Source organism: Triturus cristatus, chromosome 4_2, assembly GCF_964204655.1.
Source record: "Triturus cristatus chromosome 4_2, aTriCri1.1, whole genome shotgun sequence".
NCBI classification, from domain to species: Eukaryota; Metazoa; Chordata; class Amphibia; order Caudata; family Salamandridae; genus Triturus; species Triturus cristatus.
The window spans coordinates 630,755,356-630,779,886 of record NC_140586.1 but is presented as its reverse complement, the minus strand read 5'-3'; the positions used below and the strand labels follow the sequence as shown (position 1 = coordinate 630,779,886).

The window sequence follows — 24,531 nt, the reverse complement described above, 5'->3', positions numbered from 1 at the left end:
GGATGTATCATGGACAAGCACATGTAGGAAGAGATGCAATGATCAGACTTTTTAAACAGACATGGTATAACGCAAAATTTAGATTTGTAGCTGAAAGTCTTTGTCAGAGATGTCTTATATGTCAGCAGTTCAATCCTGGAAGAAAAACAGCGGTAAGTCTGGGAACGATAGGTCGAGAAGGAGGGCCTTTCACCAGAATGCAGATTGACTTCATTGAAATGCCCCCCTGTAACAGGTTGAGGTATGTTTTAGTGATGGTTTCTCTGTTCTCTCGATGGGTGGAAGCATACCCAACGAGAAGAAGTGATGGAATTACAGTAGCCAAACTACTATTGAGAGAGTTCATTCCTAGGTTTGGTTTTCCAGTCACGATTGAGTCAGATAGAGGAAAACATTTTCATAATGAAATCATGAAGTTAATTTGTGAAGCATTGAATGTACAACAGAAACTACATTGTGCCTATCACCCAGAGGCTTCTGGTGTGGTGGAACAAGTAAATGGCACCATTAAAAACAGATTGGGAAAAATGTGTTTAGCCACAGGTTTAAAATGGCAGATGTCTTGCCTCTGGTACTCATGACTATTAGATCTATTCCAGGTCTGAGTCCCCATGAAATTGTCATGGGAAGAGCAATGCAACACAAGCTATTGCCTATATCTGATGTCTTGGTGTTGGATTATTGCAAGGGGTTGGCTGATTCCGTTCATTCTGTGTTCCATCAGGTTGGATCAGATGCCACCATTCTTGAAAAGAAGCCAGCTCATGATTTGAGCCCAGTGGACTGGGTGAGAATAAAAGTGCACAGAAGACGAAACTGTTTGGTCCCACATTGGGGAAAACCACGTCAGGTGATCTTGACCACGACAACAGCAGTAAAATGTGCAGGAGTGAAGAACTGGATTCATGCTAGTCACACCTTGCGAATTCCAAACCCCGTGGATAACAAGGAGGGAGGATACTTTGAAGAATCAGATACAAGCTCTGAATCAGATACTGAAGAAATAAAAACGAGACAAACTCCTGAAAGGGGGGAACCAGAACAAAGCCCAGCAATTGCACCAGAGAATCTTCCTTTAGGAAGAAAGTTACAGATTTCTGACACCAGCTCAGAATCAGACACTGAACCGGTCCAAGCACAGAAGAGAGAGTAAAAACAGTGAAGAAACTGTAAAGGGAACTTTTGATAAGACAGTCCCGAATGAAAGTTCAAGAGAAATTCCACCTGAAGTAACAAAATTAGATTGTAAGGTACCAGATACAGAGAGTGAGGGAAAGATTTTTGCGGAAGACCCCCGAGGAGTTTTATGGAATTCACACATCCAGTTAGAGGAAGGTACGGTTAGTCAGCAGGAAGATTGTGTGGAAGAAACACGAGGAGGGACAGAAGTAGGTAATAAAAAAGAAGTGGTGGAAAGAAGAACTACTGAAAGTAAAAGTCAAGTTGGAACTGAATCAGAGGACAGTAATGAAGAAGTACCAGAAGGTCGAGTCCTGAGAAAGAGAGCATGGAGAACTGAGAAAAATGAAAAAGGAAGTAAGTTGAAAAGGCCAGCAGGGGATGAAATTTGGCCCAACAAGATAAAGAGAGTAAAATACAGATTGACATGAGTAGATTCATCTAGGGCTGAACAGGTGAATGAAGTGTCTAGCCAAGAGAAATTGAAAGACGTGGAACAAACGACAGCAGAAGAAAATAAGAGAACGAGAAAACCTAACCAGAAGTATAAGTCGCCGGAATGGTCATATGTGGCACTGCCTGAAATAAAAGAAGAGGCAGACAGCCAAGGGGATCTAGAGGTGACTGTACCATGAGTGGTTGAGGAAGACGAAGAATCGGAAATCCTGAGAGTTATCTTGTCCGACATCGAAGAAGCTACGGATGTTCAGGAAATTCTGCAACAAGACTACGAAAGAAAAGTGAAAGACGATCAAATGCCAAACTAAAAAGATAAAAGTGTTCAAAATGGAGAAACAATAAATTACCAGAAAAGACATAAAACTGAAAAGAACCAAGTAGGTGCTTAGAGCCTTGGGTTAGACAAAACTAGTTGTGAAGTAGAAGAGGCTAAGTCCAAAGACACTGATCATTTTTCGAAATGGCAAACACAGAAAATAGAAAATCTAAATGTGTGTTCCTTAGAAGATGGTTCAAAATGTGTTGTTGCTGTACAGGATTACCAATGCTTCTGTGGAGTGCGTTGGCACTAATGGTTTCATTTAAGGTTACACTAGAAACAATAGAAGGACATAGTGAGAATAAAACTAATGTAGAAAAGATTCAGAAGGTATATCCGACTAAGATAGATAGAAATTATTTACATAAAGATAGGTCTATTACTGATTTTTCTAACAATGTATTTTCAAAATTACTATACGAATATGTGAAGACGATGGACGTGAGGGATTGCTACGTCTGCATGCAGTTGCCAGCGTCTGTATCTGAGGGAGTGACTTACCATCACCTCCCAGTAGCATATGGAATAACATGTAGTGTACTAGCAAGTTTGTTTTACAAAATAGGGAAATTAGAATATTATTTTTCATATGTAGATAATGTATTTTCACAAGTACAAGAAGTTAACAAGTTGAATAAAGTAAAACCTGCAAAGGTGTTAGGTGATATTTTCTTAGAAACTAAAGAATTAACATTAGAGTCAACATTTAGAAATAATCTAACTTGCAGTCTAAAGAAAGAGGAGAAAATATTCTTAGATATGGTTGAAGAAAGAAGGTTAAAAATGCAAAGAAAAGTACCTGAGGGAAAAGAAGAAAAGACAGTCTGGGATGTTGAAAGAGAAAAACATTTGAAAGGAGAAGCTAGTCCAACAATGGCTTTAGATTGGCCTCAGAGAGGGAAGTTGTGTATTAGAAAGTATCAAACTGCATATGATAATTACTTTGTAGGCACAAGTGATTGCCATGACACTTATAGAATCATGGGTGGATGGGGATTTAAAGGAGGAAGTGATCCAGTTTTCCCTGGACTATATTTTATCTGCGGGAACATAGCATATTATCGATTACCAGATCATTGGTGTGGCACATGTTATCTAGGCCTGGTTTTCCCAAAGATATTCCATGTGGGAAGAGGAAAAGATAGTGTACATGAGTTAGGTAGTCAACTAACACGTAAGAAAAGAGAATCTTGGTCAGAAATTGTAGGAGACATTTTCGGAGCGTTGATACCAGCAGTGGGAATATCTCTGAATGCACACAAAATTAGAAAACTATCAACAGTAGTGGATCGCTTGTCAACAAGCACCGCTGGAGGATTTTTATTGGTAAATACTGAAATGGTTGCCGTGCGTGCCATGGCAATGCAAAATCGACTTGCCCTTGATATAATTTTGGCAAAAGAGGGTGGAGTCTGTGGAATGCTGAAAGTTCACCATTGTTGTACTTACATTCCTGACGAAAGTCAAGATTTGAAGACATACATTAAAAATATAACTGATTTGCATGAGGAAATTGTTCCACTGGAGGCTGAAGGTATTTGGGAAAAGATTGGGAAAAAGTTTTCTACTATTAAGAACTTTTTACTAAAGCTAGGTAGCACCTTTATTGGTAAGATATTATTTCCAGTAACATGTGTGATTATTTTGGCATCAATTCTAGGATGTTTATGTAGCAAGAAAAGAAAATTACGAAAACACATAAAAAGAGAAACTGTAAGAAACAAAGAGAAAGAAAGAAAAGAAAGATAATTTGAAGAAGTAGAATTAGAAGAATGGAAAGACAATATGTATAGAAAAACAAGAGAAGAAGAGACAGGGGAAACAGTAATGTGATCTAACAAAAAGATTAAGAGAATTGAATTCATTTCTTTTACTAAATGTATTCAAAATTTAAAGGTAGTGTGGTGATGTTAAAAATCACCAAAGGGAGGATTGATGAAGCAGGTAGTGCAACATTTTGTATACTTCCTCTATTTTGCATGAAAAATGTATTGAATAACCTACTTATTATATACTAATTGTGTGCTGTGATATATTAAAACTAACCATTTGCAATCACAAATTACACGAGGGAACTTGCTATTTGCAAGGCAAAATAACTCTAATAACTAAAATACGTACGCATATTAATAGTAGTATATGTGGTAATTAGATATCGCATGATTTATGTTGCTTTTGTGACATTTGCATCTTCGTGGAGGACCGTAAAGGTGAATATATTGCTTTAAATGTCGCTATATGCTAGGAAAATACTAATATATAAAGGGATTAGTAAGGGTATAACATTAGAAGCATCATTTCTTTGTATTAATTATCCTTTTGTGTTTGTTTCGCTTAAGTTGACATTTGGGCCTTTCGAAAAAATGGCGGCAGAAACCAAGTTCAGACGTGGTAACCGTCTCGTGAGCGCTAAGTCTACTGCGCAGACTCGGCTGGCTCCGTGAACTTCCTAACGACCTCTATACACCCTGTCCCTGTGAAGGATAGGATATTGGTGGACTGCCAAGACCCCGAACTCTAGAAACGGGTATAAATGAACAATGGACTCTTACAACTAGAAGTCGAAACTTTGCAACAATCAGTATTGGATCATCACCGGAAACGTATCAGCAAAATCCATGTGAACCTGGACTGTCCAAAAATCGGAAGTTTGCCCCCAACCAATAGAAATCATTCTCCGCCCAAAAATGTTTCATGTTATCCCGACATTTATTATAAAAGAGCAGTAGAATAGGGAGGGGTATGCTACTCTATGCACATTCGGCGGTTACTTTGACTGCACACCCTCTTTGACCCCACAGGCGATGACGGATGCTGGCACGACTTCTGGTCCTTTGACGATCTTTGGGACTGTAACGTGCTGAGCAAAGGAGTTTCGGACTCTGAGTTCTGGCCTGCTTATTTGGACAATTTAACGACAAAAATTCGGTTATACTGGGCCAATGAAATAGAGAAAACCCAGATAGCCAGAATAGGTAAATATGATGTTCTGTGATTTAAATAAATTGATCTAGAAATTCTAAACTTTTGAGAGACAAATGCTAATATTAATTACGATGACATTTTAGATAAACAAATATTGATTAACAGAAATTATGAGTTTGTGGTTCTTCGTTAAAGAGAATAAAGGATTCTGAGTCTTAAATGTGTTTTAGCTGGTTCTAAATCACCATCAACCAATCCAACTAATTGGTCCGATCGACCAAGTGGGCGGAGTGCCTTGATGTTTAGGATTAGGAATCTATAGGTGGCGAATGTTAATGTATATTTTGTCAAATAACTTTTCTTTCCCTATAGGTTATAAGGTACCCCCACCCACATGTCCAGCGCATCGTCCCCCCTCCTGTGTGCAGACCTGTGAAAGAGAACGTGCAAGTGTTGGTGTTATGGGCCCCACCAATGAATGCGTGTGTGAATGAGCTAGTGTGACGGCGGGTCTGCGACGCAGGGAGGATAGTTGTGCTCTCTCTTTTTCCCCCGGCTTTTGCGCTGGATCAATAGTAAGTTACACTTTCTGATTCACAGAATCAAAAATTGGAAACGTTTAGGGCTATAAATTGCAATGGGTGGAGTGTCCTCCAACATGGCAGATTTTCCAGTCACAGATGTAGGTTTTGGGTGGAAAGGGTGCTAGAGGCACAAGGCACCAAATGTGTGCAAACTTGTGTGTTTGTGCATTTTCACAAACATATCACAGGAATTTTTGCACCCTGAAAACACACATCAATTCACTCTTTGGAATGAAGTAGTAAGTGACCATCTCTGATGGAAAAGAGAAGGTGACACAATGCTGGAATGAAAAATATGTAGTCTGGGAACCCACAAATTTCAGGATTTAGAAAATGGCAGGGGTGAATAGCAAGTGAAGCCAGGCAGGGTAGAGTCAAGAGAGAGCAGAGTCAGAAGGAAGAGAGCCACAGACCTGCCAGTGTGCAACAACCCACTGTGTGCGATGAGGGCACCAGGACGGGGCGAGACCTTAAATCCACTACCTTAGAAGATCTGAAAGTGCTTCTGAGGGGGTGTGGCTTTCAAGGCAAGGAACGGGGCTTTGGGCACTGCCCGTGAGTGACCCTCTTAAAATAACAATCTCAAGTTTCAAAGGCTGACACTGACGTCTTGGGAAGGTTGTAAAACCTCAATGGACATCAGCTCAGCCTTGAACACAATGTGAGTTGGAAACACTCCATACAAGTGCATTCCAACTCACATTGTCCGCACTAGGTGACCGTGTGAAAGGAGCCGAAATCATGTAAAAGTGACACACAGTGGCACTGTGTGAGTTGACAGGTCTGAAGTCAACATCAGCACACCAATGGCCAGTAATTATGTGCTTTATTTTTTACTAAGTCTGCCTCCGAGAAAACTTGTGTGCAGAAAATTGATCTGGCTCTGTTGGCCTAAAAGAGACTTTGTGTAATATATGTTATGAGATTTGCAACATGAAATTGTGTGGATGAATTATGTGCCTGCTGATAGCTATTATGTGTAACCCAATCATAATCCTGGTAAAATAGCTCGGAGGGTTATGTGTTAGCTACAAACAGCAGCCTGTAAGCCTCAAGGAAGTATGCAGCCCACACAAAGTCCAGCGATTACGTATCGGCTGGTAATCAGTTTGCCAACGATATGGCTCAATATTGCACACAAAATCAGAATTCCATTAACGAGAAGAGAAAGAGAAATGAATTAATGTCCCTTATTGTTTACTAACACTGTGAATACCTGGGAAGAAGTAAGGCAGTTGCAGGAAGAAGCAGGAGATGATGAAATGAGACAGTGGGTAAAAGCAGGATGTGCACCACAGGAAACAGATCATGTGTGGGTTTATCGGGATGGAAGACCAGTTATGCCTGATAGCATGGTGTCTGCCATGGCACGGATGTATCATGGACAAGCACATGTAGGAAGAGATGCAATGATCAGACTTTTTAAACAGACATGGTATAACGCAAAATTTAGATTTGTAGCTGAAAGTCTTTGTCAGAGATGTCTTATATGTCAGCAGTTCAATCCTGGAAGAAAAACAGCGGTAAGTCTGGGAACGATAGGTCGAGAAGGAGGGCCTTTCACCAGAATGCAGATTGACTTCATTGAAATGCCCCCCTGTAACAGGTTGAGGTATGTTTTAGTGATGGTTTCTCTGTTCTCTCGATGGGTGGAAGCATACCCAACGAGAAGAAGTGATGGAATTACAGTAGCCAAACTACTATTGAGAGAGTTCATTCCTAGGTTTGGTTTTCCAGTCACAATTGAGTCAGATAGAGGAAAACATTTTCATAATGAAATCATGAAGTTAATTTGTGAAGCATTGAATGTACAACAGAAACTACATTGTGCCTATCACCCAGAGGCTTCTGGTGTGGTGGAACAAGTAAATGGCACCATTAAAAACAGATTGGGAAAAATGTGTTTAGCCACAGGTTTAAAATGGCAGATGTCTTGCCTCTGGTACTCATGACTATTAGATCTATTCCAGGTCTGAGTCCCCATGAAATTGTCATGGGAAGAGCAATGCAACACAAGCTATTGCCTATATCTGATGTCTTGGTGTTGGATTATTGCAAGGGGTTGGCTGATTCCGTTCATTCTGTGTTCCATCAGGTTGGATCGGATGCCACCACTCTTGAAAAGAAGCCAGCTCATGATTTGAGCCCAGTGGACTGGGTGAGAATAAAAGTGCACAGAAGACGAAACTGTTTGGTCCCACGTTGGGGAAAACCACGTCAGGTGATCTTGACCACGACAACAGCAGTAAAATGTGCAGGAGTGAAGAACTGGATTCATGCTAGTCACACCTTGCGAATTCCAAACCCCGTGGATAACAAGGAGGGAGGATACTTTGAAGAATCAGATACAAGCTCTGAATCAGATACTGAAGAAATAAAAACGAGACAAACTCCTGAAAGGGGGGAACCAGAACAAAGCCCAGCAATTGCACCAGAGAATCTTCCTTTAGGAAGAAAGTTACAGATTTCTGACACCAGCTCAGAATCAGACACTGAACCGGTCCAAGCACAGAAGAGAGAGTAAAAACAGTGAAGAAACTGTAAAGGGAACTTTTGATAAGACAGTCCCGAATGAAAGTTCAAGAGAAATTCCACCTGAAGTAACAAAATTAGATTGTAAGGTACCAGATACAGAGAGTGAGGGAAAGATTTTTGCGGAAGACCCCCGAGGAGTTTTATGGAATTCACACATCCAGTTAGAGGAAGGTACGGTTAGTCAGCAGGAAGATTGTGTGGAAGAAACACGAGGAGGGACAGAAGTAGGTAATAAAAAAGAAGTGGTGGAAAGAAGAACTACTGAAAGTAAAAGTCAAGTTGGAACTGAATCAGAGGACAGTAATGAAGAAGTACCAGAAGGTCGAGTCCTGAGAAAGAGAGCATGGAGAACTGAGAAAAATGAAAAAGGAAGTAAGTTGAAAAGGCCAGCAGGGGATGAAATTTGGCCCAACAAGATAAAGAGATTAAAATACAGATTGACATGAGTAGATTCATCTAGGGCTGAACAGGTGAATGAAGTGTCTAGCCAAGAGAAATTGAAAGACGTGGAACAAACGACAGCAGAAGAAAATAAGAGAACGAGAAAACCTAACCAGAAGTATAAGTCGCCGGAATGGTCATATGTGGCACTGCCTGAAATAAAAGAAGAGGCAGACAGCCAAGGGGATCTAGAGGTGACTGTACCATGAGTGGTTGAGGAAGACGAAGAATCGGAAATCCTGAGAGTTATCTTGTCCGACATCGAAGAAGCTACGGATGTTCAGGAAATTCTGCAACAAGACTACGAAAGAAAAGTGAAAGACGATCAAATGCCAAACTAAAAAGATAAAAGTGTTCAAAATGGAGAAACAATAAATTACCAGAAAAGACATAAAACTGAAAAGAACCAAGTAGGTGCTTAGAGCCTTGGGTTAGACAAAACTAGTTGTGAAGTAGAAGAGGCTAAGTCCAAAGACACTGATCATTTTTCGAAATGGCAAACACAGAAAATAGAAAATCTAAATGTGTGTTCCTTAGAAGATGGTTCAAAATGTGTTGTTGCTGTACAGGATTACCAATGCTTCTGTGGAGTGCGTTGGCACTAATGGTTTCATTTAAGGTTACACTAGAAACAATAGAAGGACATAGTGAGAATAAAACTAATGTAGAAAAGATTCAGAAGGTATATCCGACTAAGATAGATAGAAATTATTTACATAAATATAGGTCTATTACTGATTTTTCTAACAATGTATTTTCAAAATTACTATACGAATATGTGAAGACGATGGACGTGAGGGATTGCTACGTCTGCATGCAGTTGCCAGCGTCTGTATCTGAGGGAGTGACTTACCATCACCTCCCAGTAGCATATGGAATAACATGTAGTGTACTAGCAAGTTTGTTTTACAAAATAGGGAAATTAGAATATTATTTTTCATATGTAGATAATGTATTTTCACAAGTACAAGAAGTTAACAAGTTGAATAAAGTAAAACCTGCAAAGGTGTTAGGTGATATTTTCTTAGAAACTAAAGAATTAACATTAGAGTCAACATTTAGAAATAATCTAACTTGCAGTCTAAAGAAAGAGGAGAAAATATTCTTAGATATGGTTGAAGAAAGAAGGTTAAAAATGCAAAGAAAAGTACCTGAGGGAAAAGAAGAAAAGACAGTCTGGGATGTTGAAAGAGAAAAACATTTGAAAGGAGAAGCTAGTCCAACAATGGCTTTAGATTGGCCTCAGAGAGGGAAGTTGTGTATTAGAAAGAATCAAACTGCATATGATAATTACTTTGTAGGCACAAGTGATTGCCATGACACTTATAGAATCATGGGTGGATGGGGATTTAAAGGAGGAAGTGATCCAGTTTTCCCTGGACTATATTTTATCTGCGGGAACATAGCATATTATCGATTACCAGATCATTGGTGTGGCACATGTTATCTAGGCCTGGTTTTCCCAAAGATATTCCATGTGGGAAGAGGAAAAGATAGTGTACATGAGTTAGGTAGTCAACTAACACGTAAGAAAAGAGAATCTTGGTCAGAAATTGTAGGAGACATTTTCGGAGCGTTGATACCAGCAGTGGGAATATCTCTGAATGCACACAAAATTAGAAAACTATCAACAGTAGTGGATCGCTTGTCAACAAGCACCGCTGGAGGATTTTTATTGGTAAATACTGAAATGGTTGCCGTGCGTGCCATGGCAATGCAAAATCGACTTGCCCTTGATATAATTTTGGCAAAAGAGGGTGGAGTCTGTGGAATGCTGAAAGTTCACCATTGTTGTACTTACATTCCTGACGAAAGTCAAGATTTGAAGACATACATTAAAAATATAACTGATTTGCATGAGGAAATTGTTCCACTGGAGGCTGAAGGTATTTGGGAAAAGATTGGGAAAAAGTTTTCTACTATTAAGAACTTTTTACTAAAGCTAGGTAGCACCTTTATTGGTAAGATATTATTTCCAGTAACATGTGTGATTATTTTGGCATCAATTCTAGGATGTTTATGTAGCAAGAAAAGAAAATTACGAAAACACATAAAAAGAGAAACTGTAAGAAACAAAGAGAAAGAAAGAAAAGAAAGATAATTTGAAGAAGTAGAATTAGATGAATGGAAAGACAATATGTATAGAAAAACAAGAGAAGAAGAGACAGGGGAAACAGTAATGTGATCTAACAAAAAGATTAAGAGAATTGAATTCATTTCTTTTACTAAATGTATTCAAAATTTAAAGGTAGTGTGGTGATGTTAAAAATCACCAAAGGGAGGATTGATGAAGCAGGTAGTGCAACATTTTGTATACTTCCTCTATTTTGCATGAAAAATTTATTGAATAACCTACTTATTATATACTAATTGTGTGCTGTGATATATTAAAACTAACCATTTGCAATCACAAATTACACGAGGGAACTTGCTATTTGCAAGGCAAAATAACTCTAATAACTAAAATACGTACGCATATTAATAGTAGTATATGTGGTAATTAGATATCGCATGATTTATGTTGCTTTTGTGACATTTGCATCTTCGTGGAGGACCGTAAAGGTGAATATATTGCTTTAAATGTCGCTATATGCTAGGAAAATACTAATATATAAAGGGATTAGTAAGGGTATAACATTAGAAGCATCATTTCTTTGTATTAATTATCCTTTTGTGTTTGTTTCGCTTAAGTTGACATTTGGGCCTTTCGAAAAAATGGCGGCAGAAACCAAGTTCAGACGTGGTCACCGTCTCGTGAGCGCTAAGTCTACTGCGCAGACTCGGCTGGCTCAGTGAACTTCCTAACGACCTCTATACACCCTGTCCCTGTGAAGGATAGGATATTGGTGGACTGCCAAGACCCCGAACTCTAGAAACGGGTATAAATGAACAATGGACTGTTACAACTAGAAGTCGAAACTTTGCAACAATCAGTATTGGATCATCACCGGAAACGTATCAGCAAAATCCATGTGAACCTGGACTGTCCAAAAATCGGAAGTTTGCCCCCAACCAATAGAAATCATTCTCCGCCCAAAAATGTTTCATGTTATCCCGACATTTATTATAAAAGAGCAGTAGAATAGGGAGGGGTATGCTACTCTATGCACATTCGGCGGTTACTTTGACTGCACACCCTCTTTGACCCCACAGGCGATGACGGATGCTGGCACGACTTCTGGTCCTTTGACGATCTTTGGGACTGTAACGTGCTGAGCAAAGGACTTTCGGACTCTGAGTTCTGGCCTGCTTATTTGGACAATTTAACGACAAAAATTTGGTTATACTGGGCCAATGAAATAGAGAAAACCCAGATAGCCAGAATAGGTAAATATGATGTTCTGTGATTTAAATAAATTGATCTAGAAATTCTAAACTTTTGAGAGACAAATGCTAATATTAATTACGATGACATTTTAGATAAACAAATATTGATTAACAGAAATTATGAGTTTGTGGTTCTTCGTTAAAGAGAATAAAGGATTCTGAGTCTTAAATGTGTTTTAGCTGGTTCTAAATCACCATCAACCAATCCAACTAATTGGTCCGATCGACCAAGTGGGCGGAGTGCCTTGATGTTTAGGATTAGGAATCTATAGGTGGCGAATGTTAATGTATATTTTGTCAAATAACTTTTCTTTCCCTATAGGTTATAAGGTACCCCCACCCACATGTCCAGCGCATCGTCCCCCCTCCTGTGTGCAGACCTGTGAAAGAGAACGTGCAAGTGTTGGTGTTATGGGCCCCACCAATGAATGCGTGTGTGAATGAGCTAGTGTGACGGCGGGTCTGCGACGCAGGGAGGATAGTTGTGCTCTCTCTTTTTCCCCCGGCTTTTGCGCTGGATCAATAGTAAGTTACACTTTCTGATTCACAGAATCAAAAATTGGAAACGTTTAGGGCTATAAATTGCAATGGGTGGAGTGTCCTCCAACATGGCAGATTTTCCAGTCACAGATGTAGGTTTTGGGTGGAAAGGGTGCTAGAGGCACAAGGCACCAAATGTGTGCAAACTTGTGTGTTTGTGCATTTTCACAAACATATCACAGGAATTTTTGCACCCTGAAAACACACATCAATTCACTCTTTGGAATGAAGTAGTAAGTGACCATCTCTGATGGAAAAGAGAAGGTGACACAATGCTGGAATGAAAAATATGTAGTCTGGGAACCCACAAATTTCAGGATGTAGAAAATGGCAGGGGTGAATAGCAAGTGAAGCCAGGCAGGGTAGAGTCAAGAGAGAGCAGAGTCAGAAGGAAGAGAGCCACAGACCTGCCAGTGTGCAACAACCCACTGTGTGCGATGAGGGCACCAGGACGGGGCGAGACCTTAAATCCACTACCTTAGAAGATCTGAAAGTGCTTCTGAGGGGGTGTGGCTTTCAAGGCAGGGAACGGGGCTTTGGGCACTGCCCGTGAGTGACCCTCTTAAAATAACAATCTCAAGTTTCAAAGGCTGACACTGACGTCTTGGGAAGGTTGTAAAACCTCAATGGACATCAGCTCAGCCTTGAACACAATGTGAGTTGGAAACACTCCATACAAGTGCATTCCAACTCACATTGTCCGCACTAGGTGACCGTGTGAAAGGAGCCGAAATCATATAAAAGTGACACACAGTGGCACTGTGTGAGTTGACAGGTCTGAAGTCAACATCAGCACACCAATGGCCAGTAATTATGTGCTTTATTTTTTACTAAGTCTGCCTCCGAGAAAACTTGTGTGCAGAAAATTGATCTGGCTCTGTTGGCCTAAAAGAGACTTTGTGTAATATATGTTATGAGATTTGCAACATGAAATTGTGTGGATGAATTATGTGCCTGCTGATAGCTATTATGTGTAACCCAATCATAATCCTGGTAAAATAGCTCGGAGGGTTATGTGTTAGCTACAAACAGCAGCCTGTAAGCCTCAAGGATAAACATGAACATAGGTTTTTCACCAATGTTTCATTCTTCTAAGGTTGATAACATGTGTGCAACTAAGTTAGGAAGAAGCAATTAACAATTAAGTTCCAAAAACACTTATTTGTATTGTCTGTTAAATAAATGGTCATTTTAAATGTATTAAAACATATAACGCTATATATTTAACATACAGAGTGAGTTTGAGAGAGTAAACTATTGTCTCGGTCTATTTCTTTGCAGATGTTTGAAGCCACTCTTTTGGCTGATTCTTTGTTTCTACTGACACGATAAAACTCATAAAAAGTACTTTCGAATTTCCTTTTAAAGGAGTTGTCGTGGGGAAAAGACCCAGAAATTCCTTCTTCTGCTTGGAGGCAGCAGCATCGCTCCACATACACTCTGGGGCCTTTTTACAAACCCCTTGTGCCGCCGGTACATCACTTTTTCCCATATTAAAAGTGATTTGTAAATAAGCCCCAGTATGTGCGCAGACACCACTGCATGTTCCCCAGGTAACAGGGAAGCAGATTCATCAGGGACCCTATGCCTTTTAGTAGCTGCCAGAATTGACGTCCACTCCATCAAGTAACACACACATATTTCACAGAGAACTTACAGAGGAGAAAATACTCTCCCTGCTATAGATTTCTTTAAGGCTACATTACTGAATAATTTGCTCTCTCAAATTTTCAGACTTGTGGGAAATAAGCATGAATTAATTCGGAAAAATTGGATTAATGCTTGGAAATCAACTGACATACATTTATACTAACAAGCCTAGGATTCTTCTTAATCCCCTGAAAGTCAGAAATCTACTCCAAATGTAGGGCTAACCATACAGTGGTAGATTATCAACTTTTTACATGGCCTAATATATTTAAATAAAACAACAGTTGATGGGGAATGCAGCTTGTCACAGAGCCTCTGGGTTACTAAAAAATCCACCAAAGCATTAGGAAACACAGGTGCAATTTCTGCCACAGGAAATGTTTCCTTAATTTGAAGAGTGTAATGATCAAATGAAAGCTGTATATTTTTATTAAATATATTGACTTCACATACCATAAAACAACCTCGAAGGATAAAATTGCTAATGCCACCGTAGTCGAAGTCGCGTTGGCCACATCTCCACTGTACGTTAATACAACGGAAAAGTTCAAAAGTGTGGCTATAGTTGTCCATGTAGCATAAACTGCGATTCCATTATGGACCTACAAAAAAATTAAGATCTTAAAAGTATGAATAACAGTACGACAAAAAGGGGCATTTTTTCCTATTTATTCATTCTCGTTTGCATGAATCCCTAGAGATCCAACGCCTAGTTGAAATAACTTACTGCACCATTACGCAGGGCACCAGGTAGCCCCTACTAAACGATGCACTGAGTCCTCTCCTTTTTTTATTGAAAAACAAAATGTAATACAGTCATCTCATAATAAGCAACAAGGCAACACATTTAAGCACTTAGTGGTAGGAGCTCATGTGGAATTCATCTTTTGAAGAAATGAGATTGCGCCATGAAAATACTTTAAGGTACAGAATTTATCCTTCAGTCCAGTATCCTTTCGGAACATCTAACTCTGAAATGTGGTAGAGGAGTTTCCCCAAACAGAGAGGGATGACAATCCCTGAAACCAAACATAAGACACTTGATAAAGACTTATTGCTACTAAAGAGCTTTTACAAGCCATTTCTTATGGAACGGTGTCAAACTGGAAAATGTGGAGAGGTCACTGAAGAAGAATATTGAATTATCTACCTCGATTTTGAGATTTAAAACAAACAATGCATGTGCAGTAACAAATCCCTTACGTTCTTGTGCTATGTGGCCCTTTTCTACCATATGAGTGAGATTAGCTTGAGAGGACAGCACAGTGAGTAATCACATTCAAGTTTTGCATTTTATTAAGGCGTCCAACAGCTACACAGTATGATTCTTTGCTGAATGTATTGCTCCATGTGGGCTGATGTTTAGTAAGTTTGGCAAGCTGCATTTGGGATTTGAATTCTAAGTTCAATTTTCCAACCAGTTCTCTCGTTTCCGAAACAGGACAAACTTTCCTGCGGGGGTAAGTTAGATTATTTTGGATATTGAAGTTTTCCAATAGAATTGGCCGGTTAGCAATCCTATTATTTAGAGAATTATATCAGCCTTGTTTGAGACCTCATTCACTAGTGGCATTACAGCTTTCTGCACAATTATATAGTTTCTTTATTTATACTTCACCAATGGGGAGATATAAAAAAGCCTTTTATCAAACACTGAATAGAATAACAGAACCACTGTTTATTACTTGGCTTATGGTGTGTATTCCTTTTTCAATCCACTCTTGCCAATGTATTTTCTTACCTGCACAGCAGCTTTCAGTAAGGTCCCAAATTGAAGACAGCAAGAGGAGTCTGGAGTTTACTAGCAACTCTGCACCCACATAACACAATGTGGAATGTGTGGTCTTAACCGTAACCATAAAGCAAGAGTGCACTCTGCGCTTATTAGCTGTTAATGAAGATTGTAAACAGTCACCGGAGGACATCATTTTCTATTGAGACACAATTGGGGATGTCTGAATTGTTTGAAGCCTATATGTAGCTTAACACAGGATAAATGCCTTGAGGTAATTCTTAAGGTCAGGAAACTCAAATCCTCCAAAGGTGGTTGGAACCTTAAGTGTTCTGATGGTAAAGACTGGGTTGTAGTTGACACTCCAGACAAAGTTTAAGAAATTGTGTTTTGATGACGTCTACAATAAATAGCTGTAAGGTAGACCAAAGCTATTTAACACATGAGGAGTTATTGGCAAAAGGTTTATTTTCGCTGTATTATCCTAAGCACAATGACTAAGACCCGACTTACTCCACCTTGCAATGTTGACCCCCTTCATTACCACTGGGTGACCATCAAAGGGAATACATTCACTGGTGCCTGTATGTGAGATACTGTGATTTAATGGACCTAGCATAATGTTTAGTTCAAAATTGTATGCTGTGCTCACAACTGTGCTTTATAAAAGAGCTAGTATCCCAGGGGCAAAAACTGACTTAGATATTTGGATCTCTAAAACGCCAGTGAGAAGTAAAGGACAAAAATGTCCAATAAACCCTCCGAAGCTATAAATAGTTACATAGGATATTGGGTACAAGAACGCCAAAGAAAAAAACGGAGTGTCTACAGATTCCTAAATTGGGATAAGGTAGACAGACTCGAATGTTTACTGCATTTGCCCCACTGTGTGATGTCTCTTTTTAAAAAAGTACATAAAACCCTAATCGACATGCTTCACCATCGAGCTCCTCATGGCCAAGATCGTATCACTATTACGAGGTGGGCAGCCTTGGGAGCACTCTGCGAGGTGTTTTACTGTGTGTTGAGTGAAAAAAGCTATTAAAGAAGACTACTCTCAATTGCTGTGAGAAGAGTGAGTATTCAGCTCTCAAGAGGAAGGGGTCTAAAAGTAACAATGCATAGGGGATGGTAATTGGCTTGAATATTCTGTTCTGAACCTCCATGCTGCTGAGTTATAAAGTTAACAAGGAAATACGGTGGAATTTTGTGATGCATCCCCGGCAGTCAATTTTGGATATTTAGACCACATTTACAATGACAACGCAACATGGACAAATTCCACTGGTCTACAACCACTGCCTGTTACTATCTCCTATCCACCCAGCCCCTCTGTTGTCTTGTTTCCCTATTAGCATGTCTGGGTCTCCCAAATAGTATTTCTTATAGTCGTGTATTTTAGTTTGGCACATGATGAATAGTGACCTATCCACCTGACCTCAGGTAGCATGCCTTATCACACTCTACAGGAGGCATCTTGTGGGTGAGCACAACTTAGAGTGTATTGGCACTCTCCTTATGAATGGTCAGCCAGTGTTTCTACATGTCAGGGTGCTGAATGTGTACAACTGAGTACACTGATACACAATACCAATATTTTCCCCTGAAAGTTTGTGAGGATTTTGCACCTAACCTAAATGCATTGAAGATCAGTTGTGGCAGACTTGCTCGATCAAGAGGAGATTCTGCATTGAGAAGAAGGGCAAATAGAGGAGTAGTTGTATACTTAAAACAACATAAAAGCTATCTGAGGAAATGTCAGAATTTAAATCAAAATGCTTACCATTTACTTTGCACACAGTAAAATCTCAGATTCACTCTGGAATTTGGCCCTGGGGATGCTGAACCTCAGAGTATCAATCTCATCTAAGAAAAACTCTACACCAGTTTCTACACCAGTTTCACCTTCTGCCTTAGAAGCAGGCCCTGAGTGGGAATGAGGGAGCTGTAAGTACAGGGGAGGAAGAAACTGAATATGCAGGGACTGATGTAGATTCCCTCAACCTACCAGTCAACTCTGGATTTTTCGTTCAGGGAAACTGGTTGTCAACAGTGGTGGCTCCTCCGCTAAGGTAGAGGAACGTCACCCCACTGCTTCAGCTGCCAGCTGAATACAAAACTTAAAATGATAATAACGCTCGTTATTATCATTTAGTTTTTTGTATTCAGCTTGAAGCTGAAGTCAGGACGGAGGTGGCAGCACCTAAAGTGCGCATGATGCTTTGGCCGACAGTCTTGGGCCGTCCAAAGCCACATGCGCACTCTGTAAGTTATCCACGCTGGCTGAGAACATGCACAGCCTGCCAGCCCCGGTGTAAGCGCTGAACCATGGCGCTCTGACCAATTACAACGCTGCTAAGGTAGCATTTTGATTGGCCAGGGGATTCTGGGAGGCTGTGCACTTCCTGCCGAGAGGAGGATGGAGAAAGAATAGGGGGCGGCCAGCGGTAAAGATGTAAGTGCTTTTTCTTATTATTCCTCTCCCTTTCCTCCTCCTGCCCCACAACCCCTGGTCGGTAGCAGCCGCTACTGGTTGTCAACTTCTGTAGGCTCACCGCATTGGCTCCTATATAGATACCAATTACCATTCATAGTCTGTCCAGCCCCCACACAACACGTGTACCTAACCATGCACAGACGATAGAGACTATACAGCTATTCGACTATGGGGAATATACAGCTTTTTTAGGGGAAAAGCTTGTATGCGCTCTCCTTTCCAACTGTACAAATGAAAAGGCCTGTGCCTGTGCAACTATAACCAGCTTACACCAGCCAACAGTATTATTCACCCTCTACAGATAAGGCGCTGAGTGATAGTAACTTTTTGCCTACTCTTGTAGCTGCTTTGTGTTCTGCAAATTCTATAAGCGTTGAGTTCCTCAATGTTGTGCATTTGGATTTAATTCTTCACACTCGAGTGCCCGTGGCGTGCACGTTTTCTAAGCATGCACAAAATAGACCAATCTACACATGTTTTAGAGACTTTACTCCATCACCACCCAAAAATGTACTTTACTCCATCACCACCCAAAAATGTATGTTACCTAGTTTTACCTATTTGCCCCGATGCACAATAGGGGCCCTAAAGGGTAACATTCAAGCCAAACCTATAGTACTCAAACAGACAACTTACAAAAAGCATAATTGTTTCCTCTGCGAGGTGCCCAGGGAGTATCTTTAAATATTTCTAAACATTTTCTTCGTCACAATCCAGCATCCATGCCAGAAAATAAGCACGATACGATAGTTAGTTTTTGATGTTACCATAAAAATTTACACCAAATATGTGAAGTAGTTCAAGTGAGTCTACACCTCCAGGCACAACCATGCTACATTAGCTTCAAGAGGCGCCTGAACACTGAATACAACTGAGAAATGATAGACAGGAAATAACTCCCTAAATCAGACCACTTTCTGACTTCCTGCCATCGTCCTTATTCAACTGTCGTTTAATTTGTGCCAGTCGTTGCGGACCAATAAGGATTTTTTATCATCTTTGACCCAAAGCAAGAGAGAGAGAGGCAGAAACAGGAGAAAGGAGGAGGAAGAGAAACACAAGAAAACAGCAATTCACAGGGAAAGCAGAAAAAAATTAAAAAAACAATTATGGCAAAGTCAATAGGTCTAGCCTTCAGCAAACCAATTGGCAAAGCAGCATATGGCAAAAAGAGGAAAGAATAAAAACAAAACAAAAGTCAACATAGGCATAAGTCATCACACTTGTGGGCATATGCATCATGATGCCAAGTCGACTAGGCATGCTGTGTTAAATGCCTGCATGCTTCACCTCGCATTCACATATGGCATGATTCAGCATCCATTTTGTTTTTACTCACTGTTCCAAGACAACGGACGCCAATCGTGGAGCAGTAAATATAAAGAAAGTCAAATGTACACAAACATAAAAAAAGGAGTAGTCTGGCATCAAATTGAAGCAGCTGAGCCCTCCAAAATATTTTGTAAATACATTTCTTAAATGAGCACAATGAGTGAAACACAGAGGCGTGGGCAACAAGAGATGGAGGGGGGGGTTGCATAATCAACGTAGGAGGGTAGGAGCCTGAGGTGAGAGGGAGAAATAAATGTAAAAAAAAAAGAAAAGATATAGCAACTATACAGGAAGGCTGAGGCGGGAGTAACACAGTGCAAATGGGGTGGAGTGAGCATTTAGGTGGAAGCAGCTAATGAGGAAGAGAGGGCAAAATAAAATGCCTGCAATCCCATAAAGTGATGAAAGACAGCAAAAAGTAGTTCCCTATATGTAAGCAGTGGAAGGATAAAAGCCATCCAATTAAAATATTGGTAAAGAAACTGTTCTCCAGAGGAGGGAAAAACACAAGGAGGAGGAAAGCCATTGAATAGGAAGCAAACAAATGAGACTGCCAAGAAAGAAAGTCTGTGCCAAGAAACAGGCTGGCACAAAAATGTACTACTGCAGGACACAATATGGCTTTTTGACAACATACCCCTAAAAGCTGCCCGTAGGCGAGGCCCAAAAAGTGAGATAAAGAAACAAGAAGTGTAGAGTGGTGGAGGAAAGAAGCATGGAGTGGATTCAAGACTAAGCTTCCTTAGTAATGGCAACCCTGGTATTCAGCAATGGGCCATAAGAAAAAATTGGACGCCTGCACATTTTATTCTGTTTATTTGTTTGTTTGTTTTTATTTTATTCAACAGATATCTGTGAAGTAGCTAATGGTGTGGTACTGCACACAATCCTGATATTAACAATAAAGAGGAACTTACGAGAATCCGGATGAGCCAAAGGTCTATTTTTCTAGACTTCTGCAGCCATAAGCCATTAATGTACAGTGCGCGGTAAGAGATGATGAGGACACAGTAGTTTGTGAAGGCAATGAATGCCAGGAACACCAGGGCTGGAATGATATACCTGTAAAAGAAGAAGTGGAACAATAGTTGCATGGAGATACGGTGACATTTTCACTATATAGACAAATTAACAGAATTAGTCAGGGGTACAGTGTTTAAGAGCTGAGAAGTGCTGCTACTGTTCCATCAAAAGCACTACACTATGGGCCCAGAAGTTCAGCTACTTGGTCATAAGGGCACCTCTGCTGAGAAGAACTGGTACTGTCCCAATGAAAATTCAGCAGATCTGCTGATAAGTGCTAGCATTGTCAAATAAAGAGTGGCAGCCATGCAGATCGATACAGATGCCTCCTTCTCCCTAAAAGCCGCAGTATTGTGTCTTGGAGGTGAGGTGTATAAAGTGTCTGCATGCCACCAGATACAGATGTCTTTGGGTGTCAGAGGGTGACAGGGGGTCACTAGGTGAGCAGTCATTTTTGATAGCTTTCTTAAATCAATACCAGAAGGGGGATGACGATGGAGTGTCCCAACACCGAGATAGCCGGTCGGAAGAAAAGGATGCAATGTGATCTGTAATTTTCCTCTCGCTACTATTAACAAAGGCTGGTAGGATTCTGCTTGCATTTTCCACATGACTTGAAAAAAGGGACGAGTTATAAACACATTTTTCATTGAGAATTTGAATGAGCCTTTAAAAATCTAACACTGAACCCCCAACTTGACTACTGAAAACCAACGGGCGACCCGATTGAATGCATTCTTGGTATTTCCTAGGATGATCCCATCCCTACCTCTAATTGCTGTCTGCTACATCAAAAAACGAGATGGCCATATTCATATGAACAGTGGAATATCTACTAGGGATAAATCCATGCTGCATGAGGAAACCAATTGATAGATTATCCCAGCCAAACAATTACTCAAGACTTTCAAAAACACCAGTGTTAATCAAAGGATATTAGGTCGTAAGAAGGATATTTCCTGGTGTGTTTATTTTTCTCCAGGAATATCACTATTTTTATTTACATTTTTGATAAAGGGACCTTTAATTGCTCAAAAAACCCATTGATTTTATCAAGGAAAAATGGGCTAACATGCCATTAAAAATTCAGATGGAACTAATTTTGAACCAATGGACTTACTTCCAAGTTGACCTTTTATTCCCATGATTTTCTCCCCCAATGTAAAGGGTTGTTCAAATTTAGTGGGGAGTTCTTCATAAAGAGGCATTTTAGCCCCAGCCAGAATGGCCTAGGATACTCAACAGAACAGTCTGAATCTTCATAATTAAGTTGAGAATAAAATTCCCAAAAGACATCTAAAATTCCCACAAATTTGTTTTATCATCATGCCAACGTTATTATATACCCTAATATTATATTCGTGATGGCCTTTTCGCTAATATTAAGGGCCAATGTCTCACCTACTGACTATGCTTGAAAACTGAGTGCTTATGATACATCCTTTCAATAATGTCTCTGAGCTGCTTTTATGCAAGCAACATCTGACCACTTAATGTTTGTAAATCTCCTTTTCCTCATCCAGGCACAGGCGAGCGGATCAAAAACCCATACTCAAGCTCTAGATTTGAAAGTTCTATACATGTGTTTTCCTTTTGCCAGCGAGCTCCTTGACCACTATGACTAGTAACACTAAGCATGGCCCCCAGGATCACTACCTTGGCTGTATTCTAAAGGTGTTCAGCTGGGGAGCCTCCTCTAAGCTTATCTGACCACTCTTTGTTAATAACATCAATAGATCAGCACATGCAAGCTCCATCTGTACCGATGCAGAGAGGAACCGGTTGGCAGCCATCTTCCTTTAGTGTTTGAGCAAGCCTTAAAGATTTCTCATAGACCTCATCACTTTTGGTAAGAAATTCTGTATGTTCCCTGAAACAAATCCTTTATTCTGCCTTTCACAGTGTCTAGGAGGGCAAGATCTGCCCCCCTCTATTCCTTGCCGAAGTGGAGCTTCACTCTTGTCACCTCCTCTCATGGCAGTCCACGGCATTTTGTCTTATTCTCTGTTTTGCCTCAGCATCCCGACCTCCTAGCATCTGCCACGGGGTCTGCTCTCACCATGAGCCAGCATCCAGCAGACCACTGAGTCAAGTGCAAGGAGGAGCTTCATCCCCTGCTTCCTATGAGAAGCTGTGTGTATGGCTAAGAACCCGGTAATGCACAAAATCCAATTCCTCACCCAAAAGCAGGTAAACAATCAAGCCTCCATTGATGTTTTTCCTTTTCACTCCCTCGGGGACCACATGCATCACTCAGCAGCTGCACGAATAATGTGCTATCAAAATCATGTAAGGCAATTTATGATGACTGATCGGCCGATGCCACCCCAGGCAGCATCATTTCCACCCATCCCTATCTTTCTTAATGCAAACTTCATTCAGTAAATTGTGTTTTCGAGGGGAGTCACCCATCCCTTTATACAAGCATTGCTGGGAACTCTTGAGTCCAGGTCGCGAGTCTCAGAGACTTGGGCTAAGTGTTGGAGTCAGAGTTAATTTTGTGACCGTCACTCTTATTTACTCCAAATAACCAGGATCTATTTAATTTCTGCTCTACGTTCAGCTTCGCTGTGTTATGGGGTAAACATATACACAATTTCACATGTATTTTGAGAAACTGCATATTTATATTTTGTGGTGTAGGTTTGTATTTGAGGGTAGGTGAATGACGATACAGCGCCTCTCCTCCACCACCCCAGAGAGAATACATTCACTTGCATGGCTTCGGTCACTCTGCTTACAATCTCAAAGTGATGCTCACTGAAAAGATCCCAGGAGTTACCACCAAAATGTTATAAGTGCCATCTAGAAACTTTCCATTCAATCTTTCCCTTCTCTGTCAGTTGATCCCCCCAGTCTCCCTCCCCTCTCCACCTACCCAGCTAACCACAAGCCTCCAAAATGTGTCAGTTGTCAATTCTTTCCAGTCCGAGTCCTTTCCAAATGTTTGTGTGCCTCAAGGCACCATTTCACCAAGCAAAAGAAACAAAAACCCCAAAACTCCTTACACAATTCTCTGTTCTTCCCCTCAAGTCCTCCCTCTTATCTGGGGCCATGGAGGCCCCACAACACCCTGCTGTTTTACCTGCTCCTCCAGAGGGTGTTACTCATCAGACTCAGATAAGCCTAGTCAACCTATCTAGCTTTTTCTTTCTTGCTTTCTTTATCCTGGTCTGGCAAGGTAGGCGTGGAGAGAGGGACTCTGCGGAGAGTCGGGCTTGCCGTTTCCCCTCAATGTTGGCAGCGGAGCTGCAGTGGGGGGCACTTGTTTCTGGCTGTCGCTGGTGTAGTGATATGATTCCTGGAGGCCCAAGTGTATGTCAAGCGGTGCTTAGTGGGAACTATACACACCTAAGGTGGTAGGTAATAGAGCACAGGGGTTCAGCAGAGTAACAAAGATGATGGTAAGTATTTGGCACATTGTATAGGATGGCAGTAACCGATAGGGGCAGTTCATCCTCAACAGAGCTCCACTGACCACCCTCAACGTCTGCATCCTCTTCTGCAAGAGATATCTCAGTTTCTCTGGTTGAGAACATTTCATAGCTTTTTTTGTTATATTATGACTTTAAATGGTGAATACTCCTTTAGATAGATCACAGTTTAGACTTACTCTCGATCCCACAGGAAAAGCCAGCCAATGTTGAGGGCGTTGTTGAGCATCCACACAAGGTAAAACCAGATTGGGAATAGATCTGGCTTTATATACATCCATCCATTTTCGTTTCTAAGGTCAAAACAAAAGTAATGAATTAGCAACAATACATGTGTTAGAAAACTAAAACAAAGTGTGTAATCTCATATATAACCCTAGGTTATAGGCATCTGCAAGAAAGACAGCTCTCACATATGCCAATGTTCAGGTTAAATGGAGAAAGCTCCCAAAAAGAGGTGCTGCAACATAGATTGCCTATGGAAAAAGAACAGCTTTATAGAATTTCAAGATCTTCAAATGAATCAATCATTACTTTACGCCACTGGTCTTCGG

At 40.5% G+C, this 24,531-nt stretch overlaps 1 protein-coding gene across 1 annotated transcript in view; it reads right to left on the bottom strand.

Annotated features, from left to right (window-relative positions):
* LOC146834774 (uncharacterized) overlaps positions 1-24,266 on the bottom strand; it is a 57,165-nt gene extending 32,899 nt beyond the window's left edge. Inside the window, exons 1-3 of the mRNA XM_085600141.1 lie at positions 24,157-24,266; positions 20,438-20,582; positions 14,413-14,561 (exon numbers count right to left, since the gene is read on the bottom strand). Of these exons, the coding sequence (XP_085456267.1) occupies positions 14,413-14,561; positions 20,438-20,582; positions 24,157-24,254 (392 nt within the window). The 5' untranslated portion in view covers positions 24,255-24,266. The remainder of the gene's footprint in view (positions 1-14,412; positions 14,562-20,437; positions 20,583-24,156) is intronic.
* Between the last annotated feature and the right edge of the window lie 265 nt (positions 24,267-24,531).